Genomic DNA, 25,103 nt, shown 5'->3' on the forward strand with positions numbered 1-25,103 from the left:
AAAATATTTAGAATCATTATCATACAAAAAACCCAATTACTTAACATTGGAATTATATATTATTATATAATTCCTTAATAATAATATTATGATTAGTATTCACATTTCCCTGATTGTTATACACACACACACACTCACAGTTTGCTTGCTTGAACTGGGAGTCAAGTAAGATGAAAGAGGGATAGATGATTGATATAGTGATTGGTTGATGATGTCTCCTAAGTCTCATTTAATCCAAAAGTTCCCCCTCTGTCTGTTTTTATTTTTCTCTGCAATATTTATTGTTGTTGAAGAAATTTGCTCATTTCTCCTGAAGGATTTTCTACATTCTGTACTTTGTTGATTGTATCCTGTGGTTTTTAAAATGTTCCCCCAGAACAAAGCAAAAAAAAGTAAGTTCTGCTGTCCCCCATAGTTCCTGTAAGTGGGTAGTTACATGTAGATCAGTGCTGTTCAATAGAGATACAGTATCACCCACATGTGTAACTTTTAAAAGGTGAAATTAATTTTAATACTATATTTTGTTTAACCGAGTATATCCAAAAGAATGATCATTTCAATGCGTAAACAGTATAAAAATTATTGATGAGAAATTTAACCATCTCTTTGTACTAAGTCTTCAAAATTCATTATCTATTTTAAGCTTCCAGCACATCTCAATTTGGATGCTAAATTTTACTCAGAAATACTTGATCTGTATTTAGATATCCTAAAATTTACAATTGAAAAAGGAGAACCACATACCTAAGTTGTTCCAAATATACTTAGAAGTTTTGTAGTAACTGAATTGAGTATCCGTTTTTAAATTTAAATTAGCTAGCGTTCAATAAAATTAAAACTTTAGTTCCTCAGTCACACTAGCTGCATTTTTCATGCTCAGTAGTGACATGTGGCTTGTGGCCACTGTATTGGACAGCTCAGATCTAGAGGTTTGATTAGATTCAAGTTTTGGGGTTTATTTTGGTCAAGACTACTTCATATGACGTCATTACTTCCATCAGGAGGTTTATAATGTCTGGTCATTGGCTCTTTTTGTGTGGCTTGCAGCCATGATGATTATTGCCTAGATCCATTACATAATTTGTCAGGGGTTGCAAAATGGTCATCTTATTCTATCATTTCTTTATTAGCTGGAATACTGTAAAGAGATTTCCTCTCCTCAATTATTTGGTTACCCTGAGGTAGTTTGTATAGGAAAGGCAGGATATATGTGCTTGATTCTTGCCCTTTATTTACCAGTTTATAAAGTAATGAGTTGGTTCTTAGGCATTCTCAAGATTTGTCCACTGAGTTGTTTTCATGTTATTATGAACTTATGGATTTAAACACATTTGATGTGTTGCACTCTGTTGTGGTTATTATCCTTCTCATTGCATCAAGGTGTTGTATCTTTGGCCAGTGGGAACTCGTTCAAGTTGGCTTCTGAATAATTTTTTTTTTAACGATTTATTTATTGATTGATTGATTGATTGCTATGTTGGGTCTTCGTTTCTGTGCTAGGGCTTTCTCTAGTTGCGGCAAGCGGGGGCAGCTCTTCATCACTGTGCGCGGGCCTCTCACTATCGCGGCCTCTCCTGTTGGCGGAGCACAGGCTCCAGACACACAGGCTCAGTAGCTGTGGCTCACGGGCCTAGCTGCTCCGCGGCATGTGGGATCTTCCCAGACCAGGGCTCGAACCCGTGTCCCCTGCATTAGCAGGCAGATTCTCAACCACTGCGCCACCAGGGAAGCCCCTTCTGAATAATTTTGAAACAACTCTTGTAGTCTTTTTTTTTTTTTTTTTCCTGGCTGTGCCGCGTGGCACGTGAGATCTTAGTTCCCCGACCAGGGATTGAACCCGCCCCCCCGTATTGGAAGGCGGATTCTTAACCACTGGACCACCAGGGAAGTCCCCTCTTGTAGTCTTTGATATCTTCCTTGCTTTCTGGTATGTCCAGGCTCATCCTTTACGTTTCCCACCCCAGATCTGGAATTAGCCATTTCTCTGAGAAGCTCTGACTTCTTTTAGTAGGGAGTGCTATTATTTAGCAACTACCATCTGGACACTGGAATGTTCATGACTGCTGGGTTGCTCAGTGCTTCTAGAACTTTTCAGTAGACTGGGCTACAAAATGCATTTTTTATTTTGAGGGAAAAATGTATCATGAGTTCATATTGATACTTCCAATTGAAATTGTAATTTTCACAGTTTAACGTTGATTTTATGTTTGAGTTTCCAATTATTCTTGCTAAAAATCTGGTTTCTAGCAAGTATTCAATAGTATATTTACTTTAGCCTATCATATATATAGAAAATCATAATAAGATATTATTAGTAACAATTCGATTATTGAATGCTATTTAAGATTTCCTTGACGCTAATGGCTCATTAAGCTAATGGCTCACTGGGCATGGATAGTCGTGTTCCTATGTTTTAAAGTGATTTGAAAGAATCTTCTGAGTGTTTAACCAACTTAATATATAGTCAGATTTCTTTTGTTTAGTTTTCAATTTTTAAAGGATTTTGCTTTTTAGTATTCTCCTTTATTTTTTCCAATTTTAATTTTGAAACTTTTCAAACCTACAAGAGAAACTGAAAGAATAGTACAGTTGAACACCCATATGCCTTTCACCTTAGATTGACCAATGAACATTTTCCCAGTTTGCTTTCTCTCTTATCTCTCTTGACTCTCTCCCTCGCTCTGCACTGCACACTTTTTTTGTTTTTGCTGAACCTTTTTTTTTTTTTTTTTTTTTTTTTTTTAAATAGCTACTTTATTTATTTATTTCTTTATTTTTGGCTGTGTTGGGTCTTCGGTTCGTGCGAGGGCTTTCTCTAGTTACGGCAAGTGGGGGCCACTCTTCATCGCGGTGCGCGGGCCTTTCACTATCGCGGCCCCTCCCGTTGCGGGGCACAGGCTCCAGACGCGCAGGCTCAGTAGTTGTGGCTCGCGGGCCCAGTTGCTCCGCGGCATGTGGGATCTTCCCAGACCAGGGCTCGAACCCGCGTCCCCTGCATTGGCAGGCAGATTCTCAACCACTGCGCCACCAGGGAAGCCCTGTTTTTGCTGAACCTTTTGAAGGAAGTTGTAGACTTCAGCTCTAAATTCTTCAGCATGCTGGTACAAGGGATTCTCTTCCATAACCACAGTTCAATTTTATACCTAAGAAAATTAATAATTTTATATCTAATATTCCACCCATATTCAAATTTCCCTAGTTGTTACAAAGTGTCTTTTGTAGTTTTTTGTTTTTTGTTTTTTTTTTTAAAGAAATTCACGTTCTTTTATTTATTTATTTATTTATTTATGACTGTGTTGAGTCTTCGTTTCTGTGCAAGGGCTTTCTCTAGTTGCGGCAAGCGGGGACCACTCTTCATCGCGGTGCGCGGGCCTCTCACCATCGCGGCCTCTCTTGTTGCGGAGCACAGGCTCCAGACGCGCAGGCTCAGTAATTGTGGCTCACGGGCCCAGTTGCTCCGTGGCATGTGGGATCTTCCCAGACCAGGGCTCGAACCCGTGTGCCCTGCATTGGCAGGCAGATTCTCAACCACTGCGCCACCAGGGAAGCCCAGTAGTTTGTTTTTTTTAAGCTGTGATCCAATCAAATTCATGCATTGCTTTTGGTTGTTCTGTCTCTTTAGTTTCTTTTATTTAGTTAGTTAGTTTCTTTTAATGTGGAGCGCAGTCCCCTCACTTTTTTTTTCATAACACTGGTCTTTTGAACAGTCTACATGTTGTCTTGAAGAACAGGATATGTTATGGGTACATTATGGATATGTTAGTTTCCTTTCATTACTCTGTTTAATTTGTTCTACCTAACCTTGTATTTCCTATAAATTGGAAGTTTGAACTATTTTAGAGGCTTGATAGATTTGGGTTAAGTAAGTTTTTGGCAAAAACATTTCACTGTGTACTCCCCCTCCCCGCCGGCTGTGCAACGTGGCTTGCAGAATCTTAGTTCCCCGAGCAGAGATTGAACCCAGGCCATGGTAGTGAAAGCACCAAGTCCTAATCACTGGACCGCCAGGGAACTCCCCACTGTGTACTCTATATTGCACCACACCAGGAGGCACATAGTGTTAGGGTGTCCCACTATTCATGATGCTAGGTTTGATCCTCAGTTAAGGTATCAATTGCCAGATCTCAATGCTAAGCATACACTTTTACCTTTGTAAGTAATAAGGAATCTTTAGGGTGATTCTTTGGCATCTTGTCAGTATCTTGTTCCCCAACAGTTTTTTTACCCAGTGGCTTTCACATTTTGATTCAATTTAATTTTGTTTTATAATTATGTAAATTCTTCATTTGATTCTAAAACCAAAAGTATAATACAAGGTATGTGAAGAGAAGTTTAGCTTCCTTTCTTGTCCAACTTCACCCCCCTTCCTGTATGTGTGACCATTTTAGTTTTTGGATTATCTTTTTGTTGTTGTTGTATTTTTAAAATACAAATATATTTGTATGTAAATTATTCACATTTCCTCTCTTAGATAAAAGATAGCATTCTATTGTGTACCTTTCATATTTTACTTATACTGTATCCACGAATCACTCCATACATATATATAGAGAGAGAGATGTTCAGAAAGGCTTTTCTAAAATATATATATATTCATGTCCTTCCTGTGCTTGAAGTCATTCAGTGGTACCTCACCTACCTTGGGATAAAGTCCAGATTTCTGAAAAGGCCGTTATCATTGGACTTCTTCATGTGCCTCCAGCTTTGTCTCTTTGTCTAGCGCACAGGCACGCGTGTGCTTACACACACACACACACACATGCAGTTGCTACTATTGCCATGTTGAATTGCCCTTTGCTTATTTGTTTGGCCTTTTTTTTTTCCTGCTGTGCTGTGTGGCTTGCGGGGTCTTAGTTCCCTGATCAAGGATTGAACCTGGGCCCCGGCAGTGAAAGCGCTGAGTCGTAACCACTGGACCGCCAGGGAATTCCCCTGTTTGGCTTTTGAAGTTCATTAAAGTTGATTACTTTTTTGAATTGCTTTGATTTCCTTGAATGAACCATGAATAAACCCTGGTTTTGCATGTGATACTCCTGTCTGCATAGAAGACTATTCCTTCTCTCTGTCCTCACCATTCATCCTACAGGCCTGAGCTTAAAAATATTCCTGGAAGCCTTCCCTAGCCCCATTGTTTGAGTTAGGTGCCCTTCTTGTGTGCTGACCCATCACCATCTGTTTATCATTGTTTGGGTATTCACCATACGATGTTCTGATTGTTTGCTTATATGCATTCCTCTGTTAGTCCATGAGCTCTACGAACACAGGAGCCATGACTCACAGGATATTAGTGGCCCGTGCCTGGCATTGGAAGGCATTCAGTAAATATTTATTGACTAAAAGTGGCAGAAAGGCACAAGCCCAGACATGCATCACAACATCCATAAGACCTAAAACCAAGTTCAAATGGAATTTGCTCAGGTGTGGTGATCTGAGCAGAAAACGTGAGTTGCCTTATTCGTTGTCGAGCTGTAAGTGGAGTCCAGACCAGCCTGTGTGGGAGCCTCTAGGTCACCCTGGGATGGCGCTGGCTCATGGCCTGGGCTGAGAGCCAGAGAGGGGCACCACCAGCTGCTCCTCCTGAGATGGAGAGGTTGACAGGGCCTGGGGGAAGGGCTAGAGATGAGAAAAGCGACATCAGCCTGTAATTTCTAGGGACGGTGGGAATGGTTACTGTTGGCAGGACCTGATGAGAGGAGCAGGGTTACGGAAAAAGAACCTGCCTTCTGCGTGGGAGTAGGTCCCCAGGCCCCCGCTCGGATCAGGTATCTCTGTAGGGGCCTGGCCCTTCTTGATGTTGCTGGGCCTGGGATTTGCAGGATGCCCAGGCCGAGGAGGAGATCAAGCAGGAGATGAACACACTGCAGCAGAAGCTGAATGAGCAGCAGAGTGTGCTCCAGCGTATTGCTGCCCCCAACATGAAGGCCATGGAAAAGCTGGAAAGTGTCCGAGACAAGTTCCAGGAAACCTCAGATGGTAAGGGTTTCCTCTTCTTCTTGGTTCTAAGATGAAGGCAGGAGGCTAGAGGTATGGCAAGGGCCTGTTATACATCACAACAGCTCCTGTTTTTACGTGCTTTCTTACTCGAAACTTCCAAGAGCCCTAAACAGTAGGGATTATCACACCTGTTTTATAGAGTAGAAAACTGCTGAGGTTTAGAGAGAATGAGTGACCTGCCTGAGGTCACACAGCTGGTTGCTGGTAGAGCCCAGGGAAGAATCCATGTTATGTGGCTGCAAGCCCATGTTTCTTCCTTTGCACTATATGGCTGGCCCACTGGATACAGGTGATCGTGGAACTGTCTTCCGGGGCCCCTCTGCAGGCATTCCTCTTCCTGTGGGATGTCCCTGCTCTGTGGATTGTCAGTTGTAGGTCATTTTTGCCGGGGCATGGTCCTCAGCCTTGGCAGAGCCTGGGTACTGAGGGGTCACCTGTCTTTCCCTTGTGGCAGAGTTTGAGGCAGCCCGAAAGCGAGCCAAGAAGGCCAAGCAGGCATTTGAACAGATCAAGAAGGAGCGCTTTGACCGCTTCAATGCCTGTTTTGAATCAGTGGCCACCAACATTGATGAGATCTACAAGGCCCTGTCCCGTAACAGCAGTGCCCAGGTAGGCTGGAGCCCCTTACCCAACTAGCCCCTACCCATCCTCATTTGCCCTTCCCTCTAGGCTTCCTGTCCTCTTCCCCATCTAGACCCAGACCCTTGACCCATCTCCTTTCCCCCTAGGCATTCCTGGGCCCTGAGAACCCCGAGGAGCCCTACTTGGATGGCATCAACTACAACTGTGTGGCTCCTGGCAAACGCTTCCGGCCCATGGACAACTTGTCAGGGGGGGAAAAAACAGTGGCAGCTCTGGCCCTGCTCTTTGCCATCCACAGGTATGGCTGTGCCCCCCCAGGGCAGTTGGTGGAGACTGTACTGAGGCCACTGGAGGCTCTGGGGTCCAAGGATATGCAGAGTTATGCCGAGGTGAAGATGATCTGGTGGACTCTGGATTGAATCCCTGTTTCCCTACCTACTACAGCATATCTGGCCTTGGTTTCCTGGACCTGTCTTCCCAATCCAGCCTCATCCACTCAGCATGCCCTCCCCTGCATGTATTCAGTTCCACCTCCAGGCTTTTGCTCACATGGTTGCTGGCTCATAAGCCCTTTTCATGCAAATCTAGCTTGGCCATCACCTTCCACCCCTTCACATCTCATTGTCTTCCTCCTGTTCCTCTAGGAAGCCTGCTTCGACCACTGTGGCATACCCTGACCTCCCCCTCCTGAATGCCAACAGTACTTGAATCTGACTCCCCCCCACAACTTAGTGCTTGATTGTACAGCATCATTCAGTGAGCATTTCTTGATGGCTGCTCTGTACCAGACCTTGTTGGGGGATTAGGAACACAGATGAGTCAGACATGGTTTCTGTCTTCGAGGAGCTCATGGTCTAGTGGAAGCCAGATGTGTAAACAGACAGTGAGCTAAATGTTGTAACCGGTTGAGCGTGTGAGCTGTGGATGCACAGAGGAGAGCCACCAACCCAATCTGGGAGGGTGTGGGTAGCCAGGAAAGCCTTTCAAGGGCAGCTAACACTTGAGTAGGAAATGCAAAGGATAAGTAGAAGTTAGCCAGGGAGACCAGTAGGCATTCCAAGGCAGAGGGTACAGCATGTGCAGAGGCAGGGAGACATGGTGTGAGTGGGCGGGGTAGACCTCCAGGTAGCTCGGTCAGTATGGCCAGAGCCTAGGACAGCTTTATCTCCCTAGCCAACCTGGACGCTCCAGAGAGGACCACGTCTTCTGTTCTGTGGGATCCTGGAGCGCAGGGCTGGATGCAAAGGAGGACTCAGTTGGCATATTGGCCTTTAGGGGCTCAGGCAACATTCAGACCTGGGTTTTTTAATCTCTGAAGAAATGGAAGCGGGTGCTGGCCTGTATGATGGGCTCTGGGGCTGTCATGCCCCGCCCCTGCCCCCATCAGTGTCAGCTCATCTACTGGTTCCCTCCCAGCTACAAGCCAGCCCCCTTCTTCGTCCTGGATGAGATCGATGCTGCCCTGGATAACACCAACATTGGCAAGGTGGGTGCAAGGAAAGTGGGGCCCGGGAGGGAGGCCCCCAGGTTGGGGCTGGGTTTCAGGGAACAACTCCTGAGTGCGCCCTAGCCATTCCTGCAGCCTGTTCTCTGTGCCTGGGAGGCTGGGCCCAGGGTCATCAGCACTGTGCTAGTCAGTGGCCTCCTTTCAGCCTCTCTTCCCCCAACCCTCCACCCCCTACCCCACCCCATCTGCCTCTGGTTCTGACTGGATAAGACAGGGAGTGTTAGGGCTTCAGCCCTGCTAAGTGCTCCACGGCCCCTCCCACAGGTAGCAAATTACATCAAGGAGCAGTCGACTTGCAACTTCCAGGCCATCGTCATTTCTCTCAAGGAGGAGTTCTACACCAAGGCTGAGAGCCTCATTGGAGTCTACCCCGAGGTAGGGCGGGCCTGGCTCAGGAGCCAGCCCCACTCCCTGCCTGACTCCCCAGGGCAGGAAGGGAAGGCTGCAGTGGAGGGGCACGGGGGTGGGGGAGCATAGGGACTCAGGTCCTGAATGACCATCTGGGCTTGTTGGAGCCCTGCCCTGGAGGCTTAGCCAGCTCAGCTGGGCAGGGCCATTGCATTTGGGGACAGGTGGAAAGGCGAGACAGAGGCAGCCAGACAGCAGAGAAAAGGAGGAGAGTGCAGAGATAGGCAGGAAAAGAAGGCACATGGGACTGAGCACATCCTCTCATACCCAGAGAACCATTGCCTGGGCTTTGGGCAGGTATGTAGGGAGGAGGGTTTGAGGCCCCACAGTCCTGGGGCACTTGACCCCTCTTAATTCTCTCCTTACAATTTTATTTTTCTTTTTCTCCCTCCTCCTTCAGCAAGGGGACTGTGTGATCAGCAAAGTCCTGACCTTCGACCTCACCAAGTACCCAGATGCCAACCCCAACCCCAATGAGCAGTAGCAGTAGTTCTGCCCTCCTGCCCTGTCTAGATCCCTAAGTTACGCCTCTCCCAATCTCTGGATATTTGGCTCCCAACCTTTCCCTACCTCCTGTCCCTTTTTGGTATAATCATGAAATTTAGGCACTGCTATCGAGCATGAAGAGGAACAGAGGTGATGTTAGTTCTGGAGCAAAAATTCCTGAGCTTCAGGGAGCATCCTGGCCTCTGGAAGGAGGTGCTGAGCTGAACTGAGCTGAACAGGGCCATCTGTCCATCCCCTGTTCCACCACCCTGGACCTTACCCCATCACCCATAATCATGGGTTCCTTGGGCCCCCTGCATTTTGCTTGTGTGTGGGTATGTACGTGTGTGTATATGTGTCCACATGTGCGCATGTGGGTGTGTTTGAAAAATAATAAAGATATTGGAGACCCATTTTAGAAGGAGCCTAGGCTGAATTTGATTCCAAGAGAGCTTAGTATGACAGCACCCCGGTGCTGGGCATAGCCAGACCTCAGGATTCAGGCAGTTACATGAAACCACCCTCATTCACTCATTAATGTTTTCATTCATTTCGTGTGTTCATCAAATACGTACTGAACACCCTCTTTGTCAGACTCTATGCTAGGAATACAGAACTGAATCAGACATGATCTCTACCCTCCTACTAAGGAGATGCTAGTGGGTTCATGAGTTCCCGTGGTTAGCTGAATCATGTATAGGTGCTTTGAATTTGAGAAGAGGATGATCAGCTCCAGGCTTCCTGGAGGTACCATTTGAGCTGGACCTTGACAAGTTGGTAGGATTTGGTTGGGTGCTAGGAGCAGAGCCTGGGCTCTGGGGACAATTCTAGTCCCATTTTTTTATCACTTACTAGTTTGACACTGGGCAAGTAATTTGACCTCTCTGTGCCTGTTTCCTCAACTGTAAAATGGGGCTAACAGTATTTACCTACCTCATAGGATTTAATGATGTCAAACTCCTCACTGGAGGCCTTATCCCTGCTTGGAGCCCACTAGGTGCCAACCCCTCAGAATACAAGCCTTCTCATGCCTAACCCCTGAGGGCTTCTGATCCCAGTTGTTAGGGACAGAAGGAGCCTCCAAATCTGGGAGATGCTGAATGCCCTGGTTATTGGGGAAGTTCCAGGGCATTGATGGGGTTTACCTGGTAAGTGATGGACCTAAGGAACCCTATCGCTTCAATCATGTATGATAACTGGGTGCCTAGGCCCCAACCTGGGTTGTGAGGAAGTGGGGGAGAGGTAGCCTGGGCCGCATCCTGGCTGAATGAGTGTAATGTTCCTTCTGGGAACTAACCGCATTAGTTGCAGGCACTGTGCAGAGGCAGTGCAGTCTGCTGCCATGAGGTCGGTCTTTGCTTGTTCATGTATACTGTCAGACCATCACCTTGTCCGATCTGTATACTACATTTTTCTTTTTAAAAGTTAAATCAGTTCTAATTACCCAAGTAATGCATGAATCCATTTTCTTTTTAAGAAATTAGATTGTTGCAAATAAAGCTAGCTTCATTCGACTACCATTCCCCCTCCCCCTCTCAATTGCTATAATGTCTGTTGTACATCCATCTTGACTTTGTTTTAAGACTTTTACATATGAGTTCATTGAAAATACTGTGTTTAATGCAGATGGTGTATTGAATCATTCTGCAGTTTTCTTTCTTTGCTTAGCAATGTTTTTGAGATCTATGCATGTTGCTAAATGTAGATGCAGTTCATCCTTAGTAATTGTTATGTAGATTGCCATGATGTGACTCTGCCACATTTTATTTACCCGTTTCTCGTGTGATAGACAGTAAGACTCTTCTGTTTTGGCTTTTATAAGGATACTACGCAGAAGCATCGTGTGTGCGTGTGTGAAAATTTACCTAGGGTTGATTCCTACAAGTTGAATTACAGAATCGTAGGTTATTTATATTTTTGTTTTTAATAGATACTTCCAAATTGCCTTTCTGTACTGTTTACTCAGTATTTTTCTTGAGTTTGTCTTAGGTCTAATATCGTTACCTACTTCATTTCATCCTGAGTAGTGATAACCGTGAAACCATGGGTTTGATGTGCTAATAAGTATGTATTTTCTAATACATATCAAAAGGGATAGCTATCAAAACAAAATAAATTTGTCTGTTCAACCAAAGAAGTCACATACCACTAGTGGTATGTGTGCTGTAATTTGGGAAATGCTGGCATATGTGGAAGAGCACAATTGGGGAGTCACCCTGGTTCAAATCCTAGCTGTAGAAACTCGAACCTGTTAGTTCACCTCCTTGAGCCTCAGTTTCCTAATGTAGGAAAGGAGATAATATACACCTACCTTGCAGCGGTGTAAGGAAGATGAAATGATATATATCTGAAGCAATTTGGCTGGCATGTAGATTATAACAGGACTTTAAAGGTAGCGATTGCTATTCTTCCCACTTTGCAGATGAGGAGACTGAGGCCCAGCAAGGTTAAATCACCCAGCTACCAGATAACAGTGAGTGTTTGAACCCACACCCTCCAATTCAGTCTTGTGCTTTCTCCACTCTAAGGGTAGTTATCAACCTTAACCTGCGAAGCTTTTTCCTTTTTCTTTTTTTTTTGGTTGCACCATGCAACTAGCAGGATCTCAGTTCCCCGAACAGAGACTGAACCCGGGCCATGGTAGTGAAAGCCAGGAATCCTAACCACTAGGCCACCAGGGAACTCCCTCTTTTTCCTTTTTAAAAATCAAAGCAATATATACACCAGTTAGAAAATAAAATAGTACAGAAGGGCTTATAATGAAAAGCAGCAGTTCCCTGCTGCACCCCCATGTCCAAAGGATGTGGAGCTCCTTGCTCTGGTCCCACCCCTGGAAATCTAATTCAGTAGGTGTGGATGATAATCTGGGTAACTAATCCCTACCTCACGAGGTAGAAAGCATTACATGAGATGCCTCAGGATAAGACCCTGGCACATAGGAACACAAGTGCTACAAAAGGTTTAAATCCTGAGGATCAGAGAGGTGAGATGACTTGTCTGAGATCCCAGTGGTTCACTGGCAGAGCCTAGACTTCCACTGGGATCTCCTCTGTGCTTGCCCAGTGCTTTCCCTTGTGCCATACCACCTCCTATCATCACAAGGCAACACGTGCTCAGTGCAGGCTGTGCCCAGAGAAGAGCAGACACCACCATGGTGTGTTTCCAAGAGCCAGCTGGATCTGAGTAGAATCCCTAGGGCTAGTTGGAGGACACTAGGTTGACTCCCTTATGTTCTGGACCCGGTAGCCTTAGTCTCGGGACACAAACATGAGTCAAATCTTTCTCCTGTCTTTGAGGAACTCACTGTCTAGTTGGGGAGGCGATTCATAAAGCAGTGTGATCAGTGCTCTGACAGGAGCATGGATAAAGGAGGGGCATCTAGCTTAGGTAGAGGTTCAGGGAAGATGTCCTCTAGTCTAGGAAGTGACACCTGAGCTGACTCTTGGGGGACTGGCAGGAATTAGCCAGTTGAGGAGGAAGTGGAAGGAGTTTCCAGTGAGAACAGTATGCACGAAGACCTGAAGGCAAGAAACATCCTAGCAATTCAGAAATACTGAAGCATAAGGTTTCCTGGGCTGGGGAAAAGCAGCAGGAAATGAAGCTAGAGAGGTAGTCAGGAACCAGATTTGAAGAGGGTCGTAAGAGCCTGGCTACAGAGCAGATTTACCTCATAGGACAGTGTGGTTCCCAAACTGGCTGTGCACCAGAAACACTTGGGGCATCCTGGGCCCCAACCTCTAAAAATTCAATTTCCATAACTGCAGTGGGGGCCTTAGGATCTGGAGTGCTTATAAAGGTCTGCGCACAACTCCAGGGTGCAGCCAGGTTTGGGAATTGTGGGTTGGAGACAGCAGGGGAGCCGTGGAATAGTTTTAAGCAGAGGAGACTCCAGATAAGATGTGATTTTAACAAACCCCTTTCTGGCCAGCCAGTGTGGAAATAGATTAGGTTAGATGCTCAAGCTGTATGCTCCCATGCCTGTAGTTTCCTTGTTGTTCAATTCTCACACTGTTTTTTTTTTTTTTTTTTTTCACACTGTTTTATATTTGCTTGTTTTGTCTCTCTGAATAAGCTGTAAGCACCACAGGGGTCAGCCTGGGGTTATCCTGCTACTGGTATATCCCCAGCAAAAAGCACAGTGCGTGACCCCAAACAGGCACCTAATAAATAATTTTGAATGAATGTATGCATGAATGAATGCATTTGTGAGGGAGGGAGGGGAGACAGATTAGTTAGGGAACAGTTGAAAATACTAGGCCCACTCAAGGGCAAGGGCAGTGGGAATGGATTGGAGATGAGCCGTTAAAGGAAGATGATGAAGCAGACTTGGTGACTGATTATTGGATGTGGAGGGTGACTGAGAGGATAGAATGAATACTCGTTAATAGCCAAGATTCCTACCCTATCCCAGTCATTCTCCTTCCTTATCCATCTGACTCAGAATCTCCTTCCAGCCTCCTCAGCAACTGGAATTCCTCAAGTTAGGTAAACATTCTCTGTGTGCTGTGTGGTCTCCCCCTCCCCCCGGCCATTGATTCATGCATCAAGTTCAATAAATCTTGGCTAAGCACCTCCTGTGCTTTTCCAAGCCAGGACTCTGACTCCCTCTTTCCTACCTCAGATGTTTTTGTGGGCTTCCCCAGATAAGACTTATATCCCTTATACAGTAAGTAACCTAAAGGGAGATACCCAGATGTCAGACCTGTAAGGGAACTTACGGATTTTTATTTTTTTATTTTTTTTATTTTTGGGTGTGTTGGGTCTTTGTTTCTGTGCGAGGGCTTTCTCTAGTTGCGGCAAGTGGGGGCCACTCTTCATCGCGGTGCGCGGGCCTCTCACTGTCGCGGCCTCTCTTGTTGCGGAGCACAGGCTCCAGACGCGCAGGCTCAGTAGTTGTGGCTCACGGGCCCAGTTGCTCCGGGGCATGTGGGATCTTCCCAGACCAGGGCTCGAACCCGTGTCCCCTGCATTGGCAGGCAGATTCTCAACCACTGCGCCACCAGGGAAGCCGAACTTATGGATTTTGTCTAACCCTTTCCTGAGGCTCTCAGAGGGGAGGGAACTTGCCCAAGGCCCCTCTACTAGGAAGTGTTGGAGCCAGAACTGGAACCTAAGTTCCCTTTCCACATTGCCCCTAGAGCCTTGATTTCTCCCATTGCAGATCAGGACAGGGAGAGGAGGCCATGGAGAAGGTGGGACTTAGGTTGGCCTTGAAGGTCGATATACTGGACAGCCCAAGAAGCAGCTTGCCAATTACACTGCCCCCTTCTGGAAGCCCTCAGCAGACCTGCCATGCCCACAGTCCCTTCTAAGGGGTTTCTTAAGCATGAGTTGCCATGTTCTGTACCATGTGACCTCACAGTCCTGGCCACAGATGGTTAAGTTGGGGTAGTATCTTACTCAAGGACAGCTAGTCTCTAAGCTGGCCAGTGGCCTACTAGGTGGACTGATGTAAGAACTCTGCCTCCTAGTGATGGGCTGTATCGGATGGCAAATATATGAAACAATCAGATGCTTTTTCAGGGAGGTTGAATGTGAGGCATTCAGAAGAAGTGAACAGTTAATTAGAATTTATCAAGGCAGGAGTGGTGGTGGATGAAGGGTGTCAGAAACTGAACAGTGAAAGCAAGGAGAAAGCTGCAGAAATAATGAGACATATCTTTAGAATGTGGGGCCACAGGTAGCAGAAGCCATGAAGCAGCAAGACAATGGGTCAAAAGGACACAAGCCATGAAGCAACAGGAGCCACGATGTAGCAGTAGCCATGAGGAACAGAAATCATGAGACCCTGAATCTGAGATTCACGGAGCAGCATAAGGCTTGAACAGACAAGATCCATGAGGCAGCAGAAGCGATGAGACTGCAAGAGCCACAAGGTAGCTGCAACCGCGTGGCAGCAAGGCAACAGGAGTCAAAGAGGCAGCGGGATAGACAAGGCAAGCAGAAATTACAGCACACAGAAGCCCTGGATTAATTGGAACTGAAGCCCCAGAAGCCAGGAAGCTGCAGGAGCCAGGAGGCCCAGAAACTCTGAGGCCCTGAAGGCCATGGGCTAGGGAGGAGGGGAGCAGAGAAAAGGTAGTCAGTAGCAGTAGGAGGAGTATAAATTCTGCCAGAAAGAAGTTGAGTCACCATTTTGGGAAGCACTAGAGAAGGGAGCAACAGATGCCTGCAGCTGAGGGGGTGACAAGATAAGCCAGGCTCTAGAGCTGCTTTGGATCGTGAACCATTTTCAAGTTTCTCTTCTGTGAGGCTGCCTGTGTAGCTGTTTTTGTCTTCCTTATTTCCCTGTGAATGCTTCAATAAATCTCCATCACTAACCTGAGTGTGTCTGTTCCTTGTAATCTAAAAGAGGTTAACACTGTGGCGTGCACTTTAGATGGGTGAAGAGCAGGGCAGAAGGTCTTCCAGGTGGGTTTGAACCGAGACACAGAGGTGGGAATTCATTCATTCTTCTCTCATACCCTCACTGGCACAGGCACTTTTCATTCATTTACTCATTGGCTTCTTTTTCTCATTCATTCGTCTGGTCATCATTCATTTATTCACTTATTCATGTATAACTCATTCATTTACTTATTAACTTATTCATTCATGCATTAATATAAACATTTGCTCATTTGTTCTTTCCAGTATTCACTCGGTCATAACTTTTCCATCCATTTGTTCAGCAAGCATACATTGAGTTCCTGCTGCACGTCAGGCCCTGTGCTTGGTTCTGGAGATGAGATATACTCCCTGAACTCCAGGAAGTCACAGTTTACCTGGAGACTCAGATAAGTAAGCAGATAAGTGCACCAACTGTGACAAATGATCTAACAGAAGTCTAGATGAGGCAGAGTAGAGAATATAAGGCCATCGGATTGTTCTTCCTGGGGTGGGGTGGGATGGAGGGAGTAATCAGGAAAGCCTTTATAGAGAAGGGGGTACTTGAACTGAATCTTGAAGGAAGAGCTGCTGTTTACCATGTAGAAATGGGGGAAAGAATATTCCAAGCAGAAGAGCTGCCTAAGCAAAATTACATAAAGAGTGTGAAAGCACATGGATTTTGGGGGGAGCAGTGGAAGAAATGGTGGAAGCCAGGGAGTCAAGCTTAGCTTTGATTCTATGGGCAATGGGAAGCCATAGAAGGGTTTGAAGCAGGGAAGTGACAGAGTCAGATTGGTATTTTAGGAAGATCACTCTGATAGCTGCTTTGAAGGATGGTGGGGGCATGAAACATTGACCTGAATAACATACTTGAAGAAAGAACATGTAAGTGTCATAACTAGAGGCATGAATGAAGACTCGGGAGTCACCGAGGAGGAAGGAAGTTCTGCCAGGGGACTAAGGAAGACTTTTTGGAGGAGGTGGAATTTGAGCTGAGCCTTGAAGAATAAGGAAGATTCCAACTAGTGGAGATAAGGAGTAATTTTTTTTTTCCAAGCAAGGAGATGAGCATAAGTATGGCAAGCTTGGGCTAACGAATATTCCAGTTTGACTGCAGTAGAGCTGCATTTAAGGGAGAGGCAGGGAGGGAGACTGCAAGGTTTCTCAAAGATTTGTATATTCTGCTGCCATTAGGTCTGCAGGGACAAGGGAATTTGAGGGGAGGGAGTAAGTGGTGGGGAGGGGTGTCCTTTTTCTGTTTTTAAAAATTAATTTTAAATACACGTTCATTTTAAAATAGAAGTAATGCATGCACGTTGTTCAGAAAACAAATCAATAAACTCAAATTAGTACAAAAGGAAGAGTCTACTGACCCACACATCCCCACCACCGTTCTACCGCCTTTAGTTATTAGCAACCACTTTTAGTTATTTCTTCTGATTGTTATCTCCATATCTAAATACTATGCCATGTGATTTGTCTTTTATCAATTTCAGACATTACCCATTGGTGTCCTGCTATGACAGATGAGGATTTAGATAATTTACACCAAGCTCAACTCTTGTCCTTCCTGCTTCTAATATAATTTAGTTTCTCTATTAGATACTTTTCTGAATTTAAGCAACATTGTGATTCCTTGTTCCATGAGACAATTTTTCTTGACCAGAATTTTGTTAGCTGAGAATATCTTTTTGCTTTCTTCCCCACAGTTCAACCTCTCAACTTCTGTCATCTGGTCTTTTATGTGTCAAAGTTGGTAACATTGAATTCTGTTCTGTAAACATGATTAAGGCTTTTTCTGTGTGTTTTGTCTACAGTTTAATAGTTTGATTCTAAAAGTTTAAAAGCAATAAGCAGTTATTATATTAATATGACTAATTGTTCATTGCAGAGCCAATTATGTACTTTTTAAAAATAAATTTATATTTTTTATTTTTGGTTGCATTGGGTCTTCGTTGCTGTGCGTGGGCTTTCTCTAGTTGTGGCGAGCGGGGGCTACTCTTTGTTGTGGTGCGTGGGCTTCTCATTGCGGTGGCTTCTCTTGTTGAGGAGCACGGGCTTTAGGTGCACAGGCTTCAGTAGCTGCGGCTTGCAGGTTCTAGAGGGCAGGCTCAGTAGTTGGGGTGCGTGGGCTTAGTTGCTCCACGGCATGTGGGATCTTCCCGGACCAGGGCTCGAACCTGTGTCCCCTGCATTGGCAGGTGGGTTCTTAACCACTGCACCACCAGGGAAGTCCCAATTATGTACTTTTATAATTTTTTCCTTGTAGCAGTTTTTCATTTTTCCTGAAGTTTCTCTTTCACTATTTTACTTTTTCATATATTCCATTTTTTTCTTTCCCAAAATCTCTATCACATTAAGTACATCAAGTCCACCCCCCCACCAATAAAGAAAAAGACCTTCTTCTTGGAGCCCTCCATCTCCTTTCTCAAATCTGTACTAGTTGCTCTCTAGGCCTGATGCATGGCTGTCATTTTGAGACTTTCCCTCACAGCTTTCCTTGGTTATATCTACTATTTACTGGTTCCCAGGGTTTTTGTTTTGTTTATTTTTTCCATTGTTTTGATAGTATACATCCTCAAGTAACTTTCTCAAAAAGGTTGTGTAGGGGGTAGACTTCCTGGTCTTTGCATATCTGAAAATATCCATATTCCATTCTTATACTTGGCAGAAGTTTGATTTGTTTTGGGTTTTTTTGTTTGTTTGTTTTTTGGGGTTTTTTGGCCATGCAACATGCAGGATCATAGTTTCCTGACCAGGGATCGAACCCATGCCCCCTGCAGTGGAAGCGCAGAGTCTTAACCACTGGACCACCATGGATGTCCCCTAACATTAGGGGTTCAACATCTTTCTCCCATAGAACTTTGAAGGCATTGCTCCACTTTCCTCTAACATCCAATTTTGAGGATAAGAAGCCTAATATTCGTCTGAGTCTAATTGCTTTTACATAAATCTACCCATCTCTATTTCTTCTCTCCTGGGATCTCAGTGACATGAATGTTATATTTTTTCTTATAGTGTCGCAGGTCCCTGAGTCTCTGTTCACTTTTTCCGCAGTCTATTTTCTCGATTGGGTAATTTCTTTTTTTTTTTAAATTTATTTTATTTACTTATTTTTGTCTGTGTTAGGTCTTCGTTGTGGTACACGGGCTTCTCATTGCGGTGGCTTCTCTTGTTGCGGAGCACGGGCTCTAGGCGCATAGGCTTCAGTAGTTGTGGCACGCAGGCTCAGTAGTTGTGGCTCGTGGGCTCTAGAGCACAGGCTCAGTAGTTGTGGCACACGGGCTTAGTTGCTCCGCGGCATGTGGGATCTTCCCGGACTAGGACTCGAACCCGTGTCCCCCGCATTGGCAGGCGGATTCTTAACCCCTGGGCCACCAGGGAAGTCCCTGGGTAATTTCTATTGTTCTGTATTCAAGTTAACTGATTCTTTCCTCTGTCCCCTACATTTTGCTGTTAGCCCATCCATTGAGGTTTTTGTTTGGGTTATTGTATTTTTCAGTTCTAAAATTTCCATTTGATTCTTCTTTATATCTTCTATTTTTTTGTTGACAGTTTCTGTTTTTCCACTTGTTTTAAGCATATTCCTAATTGTACATTGAGGCATTTTTATGATGGCTCCTTAAAAACCCTTGTCAGATGATTTTTAACATCTCTGTCATCTTGGTGTTGGAGTCTATTGAATGTCTTTTCTCATTCAAGTTGAGATTTTCTTGGTTCTTGGTAACATAAGTGATTTTCTATTGAAACCTGGGCACTTTGGGTATGGTGTTAAATACGAGGATTTTTTAAAAAAATAAATAAATTTATTTATTTATTTATTTTTGGCTGCATTGGGTCTTCGTTGCTGCACTCGGACTTTCTCTAGTTGTGGCGATCGGGAGCTACGCTTCGTTGTGGTGCATGGGCTTCTCATTGCGGTGGCTTCTCTTGTTGCGGAGCACGGGCTCTAGGCACACGGGCTTCAGTAGTTGTGGTGTGCGGGCTCAGTAGTTGTGGCTTGCGGGCTCTAGAGCACAGACTTAGTAGTTTGTGGCGCATGGGCTTAGTTGCTCCATGGCATGTGGAATCTTCCTGGACCAGGGATCGAACCCATGTCCCCTGCATTGGCAGGCAGATTCTTAACCATTGTGCCACCAGGGAAGTCCAATATGAGGATTATTTAATTGTTTTAGCTTGTCTCCTTAGACACTGTTCCAGCAGTGAAAGAGGGGACGCTGCCTTGTTACTACCAGATGGGCATGGAAGTCCAGGATCCTCACTCAATCTCTGTTCACACCCCAGAAGGAGGGTTTCCTCATGATTCTTGGGTGAGGGTGGTAGTTCTGGCTCCCCACACAGCCTTCTCTGACACCACCCCACTGAGAAGGGGGAAGAGTTACTCTTTATAGCCAGCAAAGGTAGAAGTCTAGGCTCCCCACTTGGCCTTTGCTGGTGGGGCCACAGTTTTTTCTGTGGTGTTTGGCTGGAGTAGAGTGGTTATTATCTAATTGCCGTCTTCTCCAGCACCAAGTCTGGGATACGTGAGGCAAAAAGCAAACCAAGGGAGCTCACTACCATGTTGCTCCTCTGCTACTGAGGTCCCCAGGAGGTTTGCCTTCTTCTCTCCACCTCTCAGTCTTCTTATGTTTATATGTAATATCCCAGGATTTTTGCTGTACTTGGGGAGAAGAATAGGGAAAAGTACTTTTACTCCATCCACCCCCCCCACCTTTAAATAGTTATTTTTTTTAAACTGTATTCTTGGTGTTCTAAAATTTCCTAATTATGTGTTTAAGTTTGGGGATTTGTCATTCATTGTGATGGTCATTGGTTAGGTCCCTTCATTTTGGAGTTCTTTAACTTTGGGAATTCTCATATTATTTCTTTGATACATTCCTCTTTTCTGTTTTTGTTTTTGTTATTGTTGTTGTTCTCTCCTGGAACTCCTTAAAGTTGGATGTTAGACCTTCTGAATTGATCTTTTGTATTTTTATCTGTTCTCTCAACTGCTGCCACACTTCCCCCCTCCCTCCCTCTCCCTTCCATTCCTAGTTCTCTCTCTCTCCCTTTTGTTTACTTTCTAGAAGAAGATTTAACTTTATTTTCCAACTCTTCTATTAACATTCCTTTTCACTTTGCCAATCACACTTTAAAATTTCCAAATATCCATTCATGTTATCTTTTCCTTTCTTATAGCATCCTGTTCTTGTTTAATGGATGCACTATTATCTTGAATCTTTCTGAGAATAATAGAGGTATTTTTATATTTCATTGTGTTCTTTGAAATATTTATTTCCTTTGGGATTTGTTTTCCCCCATTTGTGTATTTTGATCTCTTTCAATTTGTAGTCTTTTCTCAAATACCCGGTGATCTATAGTTGTTTACTCATATTTAAGAATGTAGCAATAAAATTTGATTGGAAGCTCTGTATATGGGGTACAGAGCTAGGTGACTGGTGGCTTACCTTTAGGATGATTGGAGAATAGCTGACTACTCTGCTGCGCCAAAATGCAAAGATCTTTTCTCCAAGGTTGTTCAGTTTCCTTAGATAAGAAACCTCTGGTTTTGCCTAATGGGTAGACACCTGGCTGCTGTGAATTGTACACAGGGTGGTGGGTTAACAGTTTGATATACAGCCTTCCAATTAATCTCCCTGTTTTCAGCCCCACATCTCACTCCCACTCTATACCATACCTGGCATTGTTAAGACCCAAGACACTGCAGGCTTCTGCAGAGAAAGATCAACTCCTTCCTCGGTGGCATCACCTCCATGCATACTCCAGGCTGTGGCTTCCTCCACCATGCTTCATCAGTCACCATTTCTCCATTTACTTCCTATCTTCCAGACATTTGTTGGAATCTCTCTTTTGCTGATGGACCTGCTCCTGATGGACATTCTCTTCATCATTGTGTTTTTATACTTTTTTAAAATTCCTTTACTATCATTTTAGCAAGGTTTCAGGTGGGAGTGGAGATAAACATGTGGTAAGTCTACTATCTTGTCCTGGAAATCTACTAGTCTACTTATAACTGTTTATTTTTTACTTTTCCGATAGTAATCTTCATATCTCTAAATAATATACAATTTTTTCTATTTATCAACTTATCACTTTCAGACATTATCTGTTGACTTCCTGCTATTAATACCACCCAACTGCCCTCCTCCAATGCCCCAATATAAACATATCACTAGTTATATATCCTCTATTTCTTACCTTTGTACCTTTAAGTAATAGACTTATATTCCCTCTTTCAATCTCTCAACTTCTGTCATTTATACTTTTACTTTTATACTAACAAGATTAATAATATTTACATTCTGTTCTATAACCAAAATTAAGTCATCCATACTTTGCTGACAGGTCATTCTAAAAGCTTAAAGTCAATAAAGTGTTTATGTTATTATGATTATGTAAATGTTGTTCCTAATGCTCCAATCAGTGTACTAGGATTACATTTCTTTTCTTATACAATTTTTTTTTCCTGGAGTTTCTAATTGCCTTTCTCTTTTCCTTGCATTGTCTGACTTTATCTCCTTCTTAAGTTGTTCCAAATTCTTAAGGAAAGTATAAAATCGTTTGAATCCCCTTTTTTCCCAGATACCTCCCTCCTGGAGCCCTCCGTCTTCCTGCTCCAATTTGGACTGATTGCTCTATAGGCCTGCAGCACAACTGTCATCCTGGGACGTCCCTTCATTACTCTTCTGGGTTGGACCCAATCTTTCCTGGACCCCATATCTTCCTCTTTCTTAGTTTACTCCTTTGTAGTGGACTTTGTAGTCGTTCTCCAACATCCATTCCTCTCCTCCCCCATTGTACAACAACTATGCAATTTGGGTGGGACTGACCCCATTGCCAGCTCTAGGTATAGAACTTTATGGATAATCTCTCTCTCCCCTTTGCCGCAGTGATGATTGGTTCAGAGATGATCCAATCACACTGAAGCTTTTGTTCAGTTTTTGAGGGAAGAGGTAGCCTGTCTTCCCTCGGACATGAACAAAGAAGCATGTAGCCTGGTCGCTGCTGTTAACCATCTTGTGAACATGTGGAAGGCCCACCTGAGGATGGAGCTGACAAATGGAGAAGGCACAGCCAAGAGAATTACAGGGAAATGGAACCATATTCCTGATCATACCAGGCCTGAAGTCTTCCCTGCCTATGGACTTGTTGGTTAAGCGAGCCAATAAATTGCTTGTGTTATTTAAGCCAGTTTGAGTTGGGTTTTATATCGCCTGCACCAGAAAGCATTATAACTTATACTTGTTGGTCTCACCCTTCAGAGAAGGAATGAGTGCATTTTTTGGTTATATGAGGCACTACATTGTGAAAGCATTTTTTAGAGTAAGTCTGGGAAGAAGGGTATATGTGCATGTTGGACAACCAAAGGAGTGAACTTTGTTGGCTGCCTAGTATCTAAATCTCCATCCTGTTTGGGGGGATTCCCCATCGTGTGAGTCTCGGTGGAAGGCAGGCCCCCACTTCCTCTATGGAAACTGAAGGTGGTCAGATTTCCTTTCCCTGCCCATCAGGCAGCAAGGGCTGAATACTCTGTTCATGGCTTTGAATCCAGAGTAAGCAACACAAAGGAGACAGAAATATACAAGATTAACAGGCAGATGATAGATTAGGAGAATATATTTGCAATGAGCAAAACTGACAAAAGATTAATAACTAGAAAAGGAAGATAGTAAACTCAATAGGAAAATAGGCAAAGGATATGAAGAGTATTTAACAGAAGGAGAAACTTGAATTTACACAAGAGGAAACTTGAATATATTAAAAGATTTTCAACTCTGTTTATAATTAAAGAAATGAAAATTAAAATAACATTGAGAAATCAATAAAAGGATGGCAACATGTAGAAAGTCAGATATTATCAAGTGCTGATGAGGATGTGAGGAAAAGGAAAAGTGTGGGTGGGAGTGTAAACTGGTACAGGTATTCCAGAGACTAAGTTGGCAGTACCTCCTGAAATTCAGTAGGTGTATACCCTACGACCCAGCAATTGCACTCCTGGGTATATATTCCAGAGAATTCTTACACAGGTCATTAAGGAAATATAGTTGAGGTGGTTTGTTGCAGCATTGTTTGTGATAGTGAAGAATTGGAAGCAACCCAGGTGACCATCACGTGGGACTGGATAAGCAAACTGATATGTTCATAAGGTGGGATATATAAAACAATAAAAGGAAAATAGCTAAATTTACATATAGTCACATAGGTAGGTCTCCAAAACCCAGTGTTGAATGGAAAAGGTGAAAAAGAGAATGAGATTTATGGCATAATGCCATCTGTGTAAATGTAAAACAACACTGTATAATATGATGGCTGTGCATATATCTAAGGAGATCTGTGGAAGATGGATTGGAAGTGTATATACATGACATACACTGGAGTTGTTCACTGAGGTGGGCAGGAGAGTGGGAGTTGGGGTGGGGTGGGGACTGACAGGGGAAAATAATACCACAATGAAATCAAGCAAAAGAGGGGCCTTGAATGGACTGATGAAAATAATGTGCCATGGACTGAAGAGCATGATTAACACGATGCTGAAGGTGACCACAAATAAATGAGAACAGACAGAAAGATGGTTAGAGTTCATCTTCAGTGGCATGTGATGCTAGGGGTCATGTCTAGGGGTCACAGCAGTGGGGCTAGCAGTGCCAGTAGAGCATTCAAACCCAGCGTGGCCTGTCCCCCCAGCGTGGCCTTAGTTGTGGCTTCTCCTGCCCGATTCTCCAGACTTCTGTGAACTACAGTAATGACCTTGCAATAAATCCCTTTTCTGCTCTAGTTAACTAGAGTCAGCTTCTTTTACTTGCATCCAACGATCCTGACTGATACGTCACATATTTTGTTGGAGAACATCCTCCAGTAACTTCCTAAGAAGGTAAATTTTGGGGTCTTTGCATGTCTGAAAATGTAGCATTATTTTACCTTTATATTTGAATGATAGTTTGTCTTTAGAATTCTACGTTAAAAATATTTTTCCTCTGAGTGTTGCACATATTGCTTTTAGCATGTAGTGTTGCTGATTAGAAGTCGGGTTCTAATTTTTTGTTGGCGACCTGTTTTCCCTACCTCTGGAAGCTTACATTATTTTCCCTTCATACTTAAGTGTTTTGAAATATCACAATGATGAGCCCAAAAGTGTGTTTTTTCCCCATCTGTTTTACTGGGCACCTGGTGGTTGGGCCTTTTCAATCTGAAGACTCAGGTCCGCCTCCTCTAAGAAATCACTGTTTTATTTCTTTGCAAATTTTCTCTCCTCTATTTCCTCTGTTCCCTTTCTAGACCTCTTGTTAGTTGGATTTTGACCTCCTGGGTGATTGTCTTCGTCTTTTCATTTTCTCTCATATTTTCCATATCTTTGCTTTTTTGTTCTGCATTCTGGGACATTTTCTTGACTTTATCTTCTATTGAAGATTTTTATTTTTGGCAGTCATTTAAAATTTCTAAGCACTCTTTCTTATTCTCCAAAGATGCCTTTTTCATAGCATCGTTTTGTTTTGTTTTGTTTTGTTTTTTAAGGGATGCAATGTCTTCTCTGTATGTGTGCTTAATAGAACTTTACAGGAGTCTTGGGGATAACAGATGATAATTACCAGGCCAGAAAGGAAAACTGTAAATGGATACCTCCCCACAAGATATTACCTCTCCACAAGAATGTCACCCACGCTCCTCTGAAAGGGACCGCTCATTGGCTGTCCCTCTCTTTAGCCCCCTAGCCTGATACCATGTGTGGGAAAGATTATTATCCACCAACTGGATGGTT

General features: G+C 43.9%; 1 protein-coding gene across 3 annotated transcripts in view; it reads left to right on the forward strand.

Moving 5' to 3' along the window:
• The window catches only part of SMC1A (structural maintenance of chromosomes 1A), a 45,815-nt gene extending 23,335 nt beyond the window's left edge, over nucleotides 1-22,480 (forward strand). For 2 of the 3 annotated variants that reach the window (XM_057538925.1, XM_057538927.1), the window contains 6 exons: nucleotides 5,817-5,973; nucleotides 6,449-6,603; nucleotides 6,723-6,874; nucleotides 7,993-8,062; nucleotides 8,348-8,458; nucleotides 8,892-9,375. In XM_057538925.1, coding sequence (XP_057394908.1) covers nucleotides 5,817-5,973; nucleotides 6,449-6,603; nucleotides 6,723-6,874; nucleotides 7,993-8,062; nucleotides 8,348-8,458; nucleotides 8,892-8,975 — 729 coding nt within the window. In that variant the 3' untranslated portion in view covers nucleotides 8,976-9,375. Of the gene's footprint in view, nucleotides 1-5,816; nucleotides 5,974-6,448; nucleotides 6,604-6,722; nucleotides 6,875-7,992; nucleotides 8,063-8,347; nucleotides 8,459-8,891; nucleotides 9,376-21,928 lie in introns of those variants that run through there. The other variant, XM_057538926.1, reaches the window with a different exon arrangement.
• Nucleotides 22,481-25,103: the final 2,623 nt, after the last annotated feature.

The sequence above is a fragment of the Balaenoptera acutorostrata genome, chromosome X (genome assembly GCF_949987535.1).
Source record: "Balaenoptera acutorostrata chromosome X, mBalAcu1.1, whole genome shotgun sequence".
NCBI classification, from domain to species: Eukaryota; Metazoa; Chordata; class Mammalia; order Artiodactyla; family Balaenopteridae; genus Balaenoptera; species Balaenoptera acutorostrata.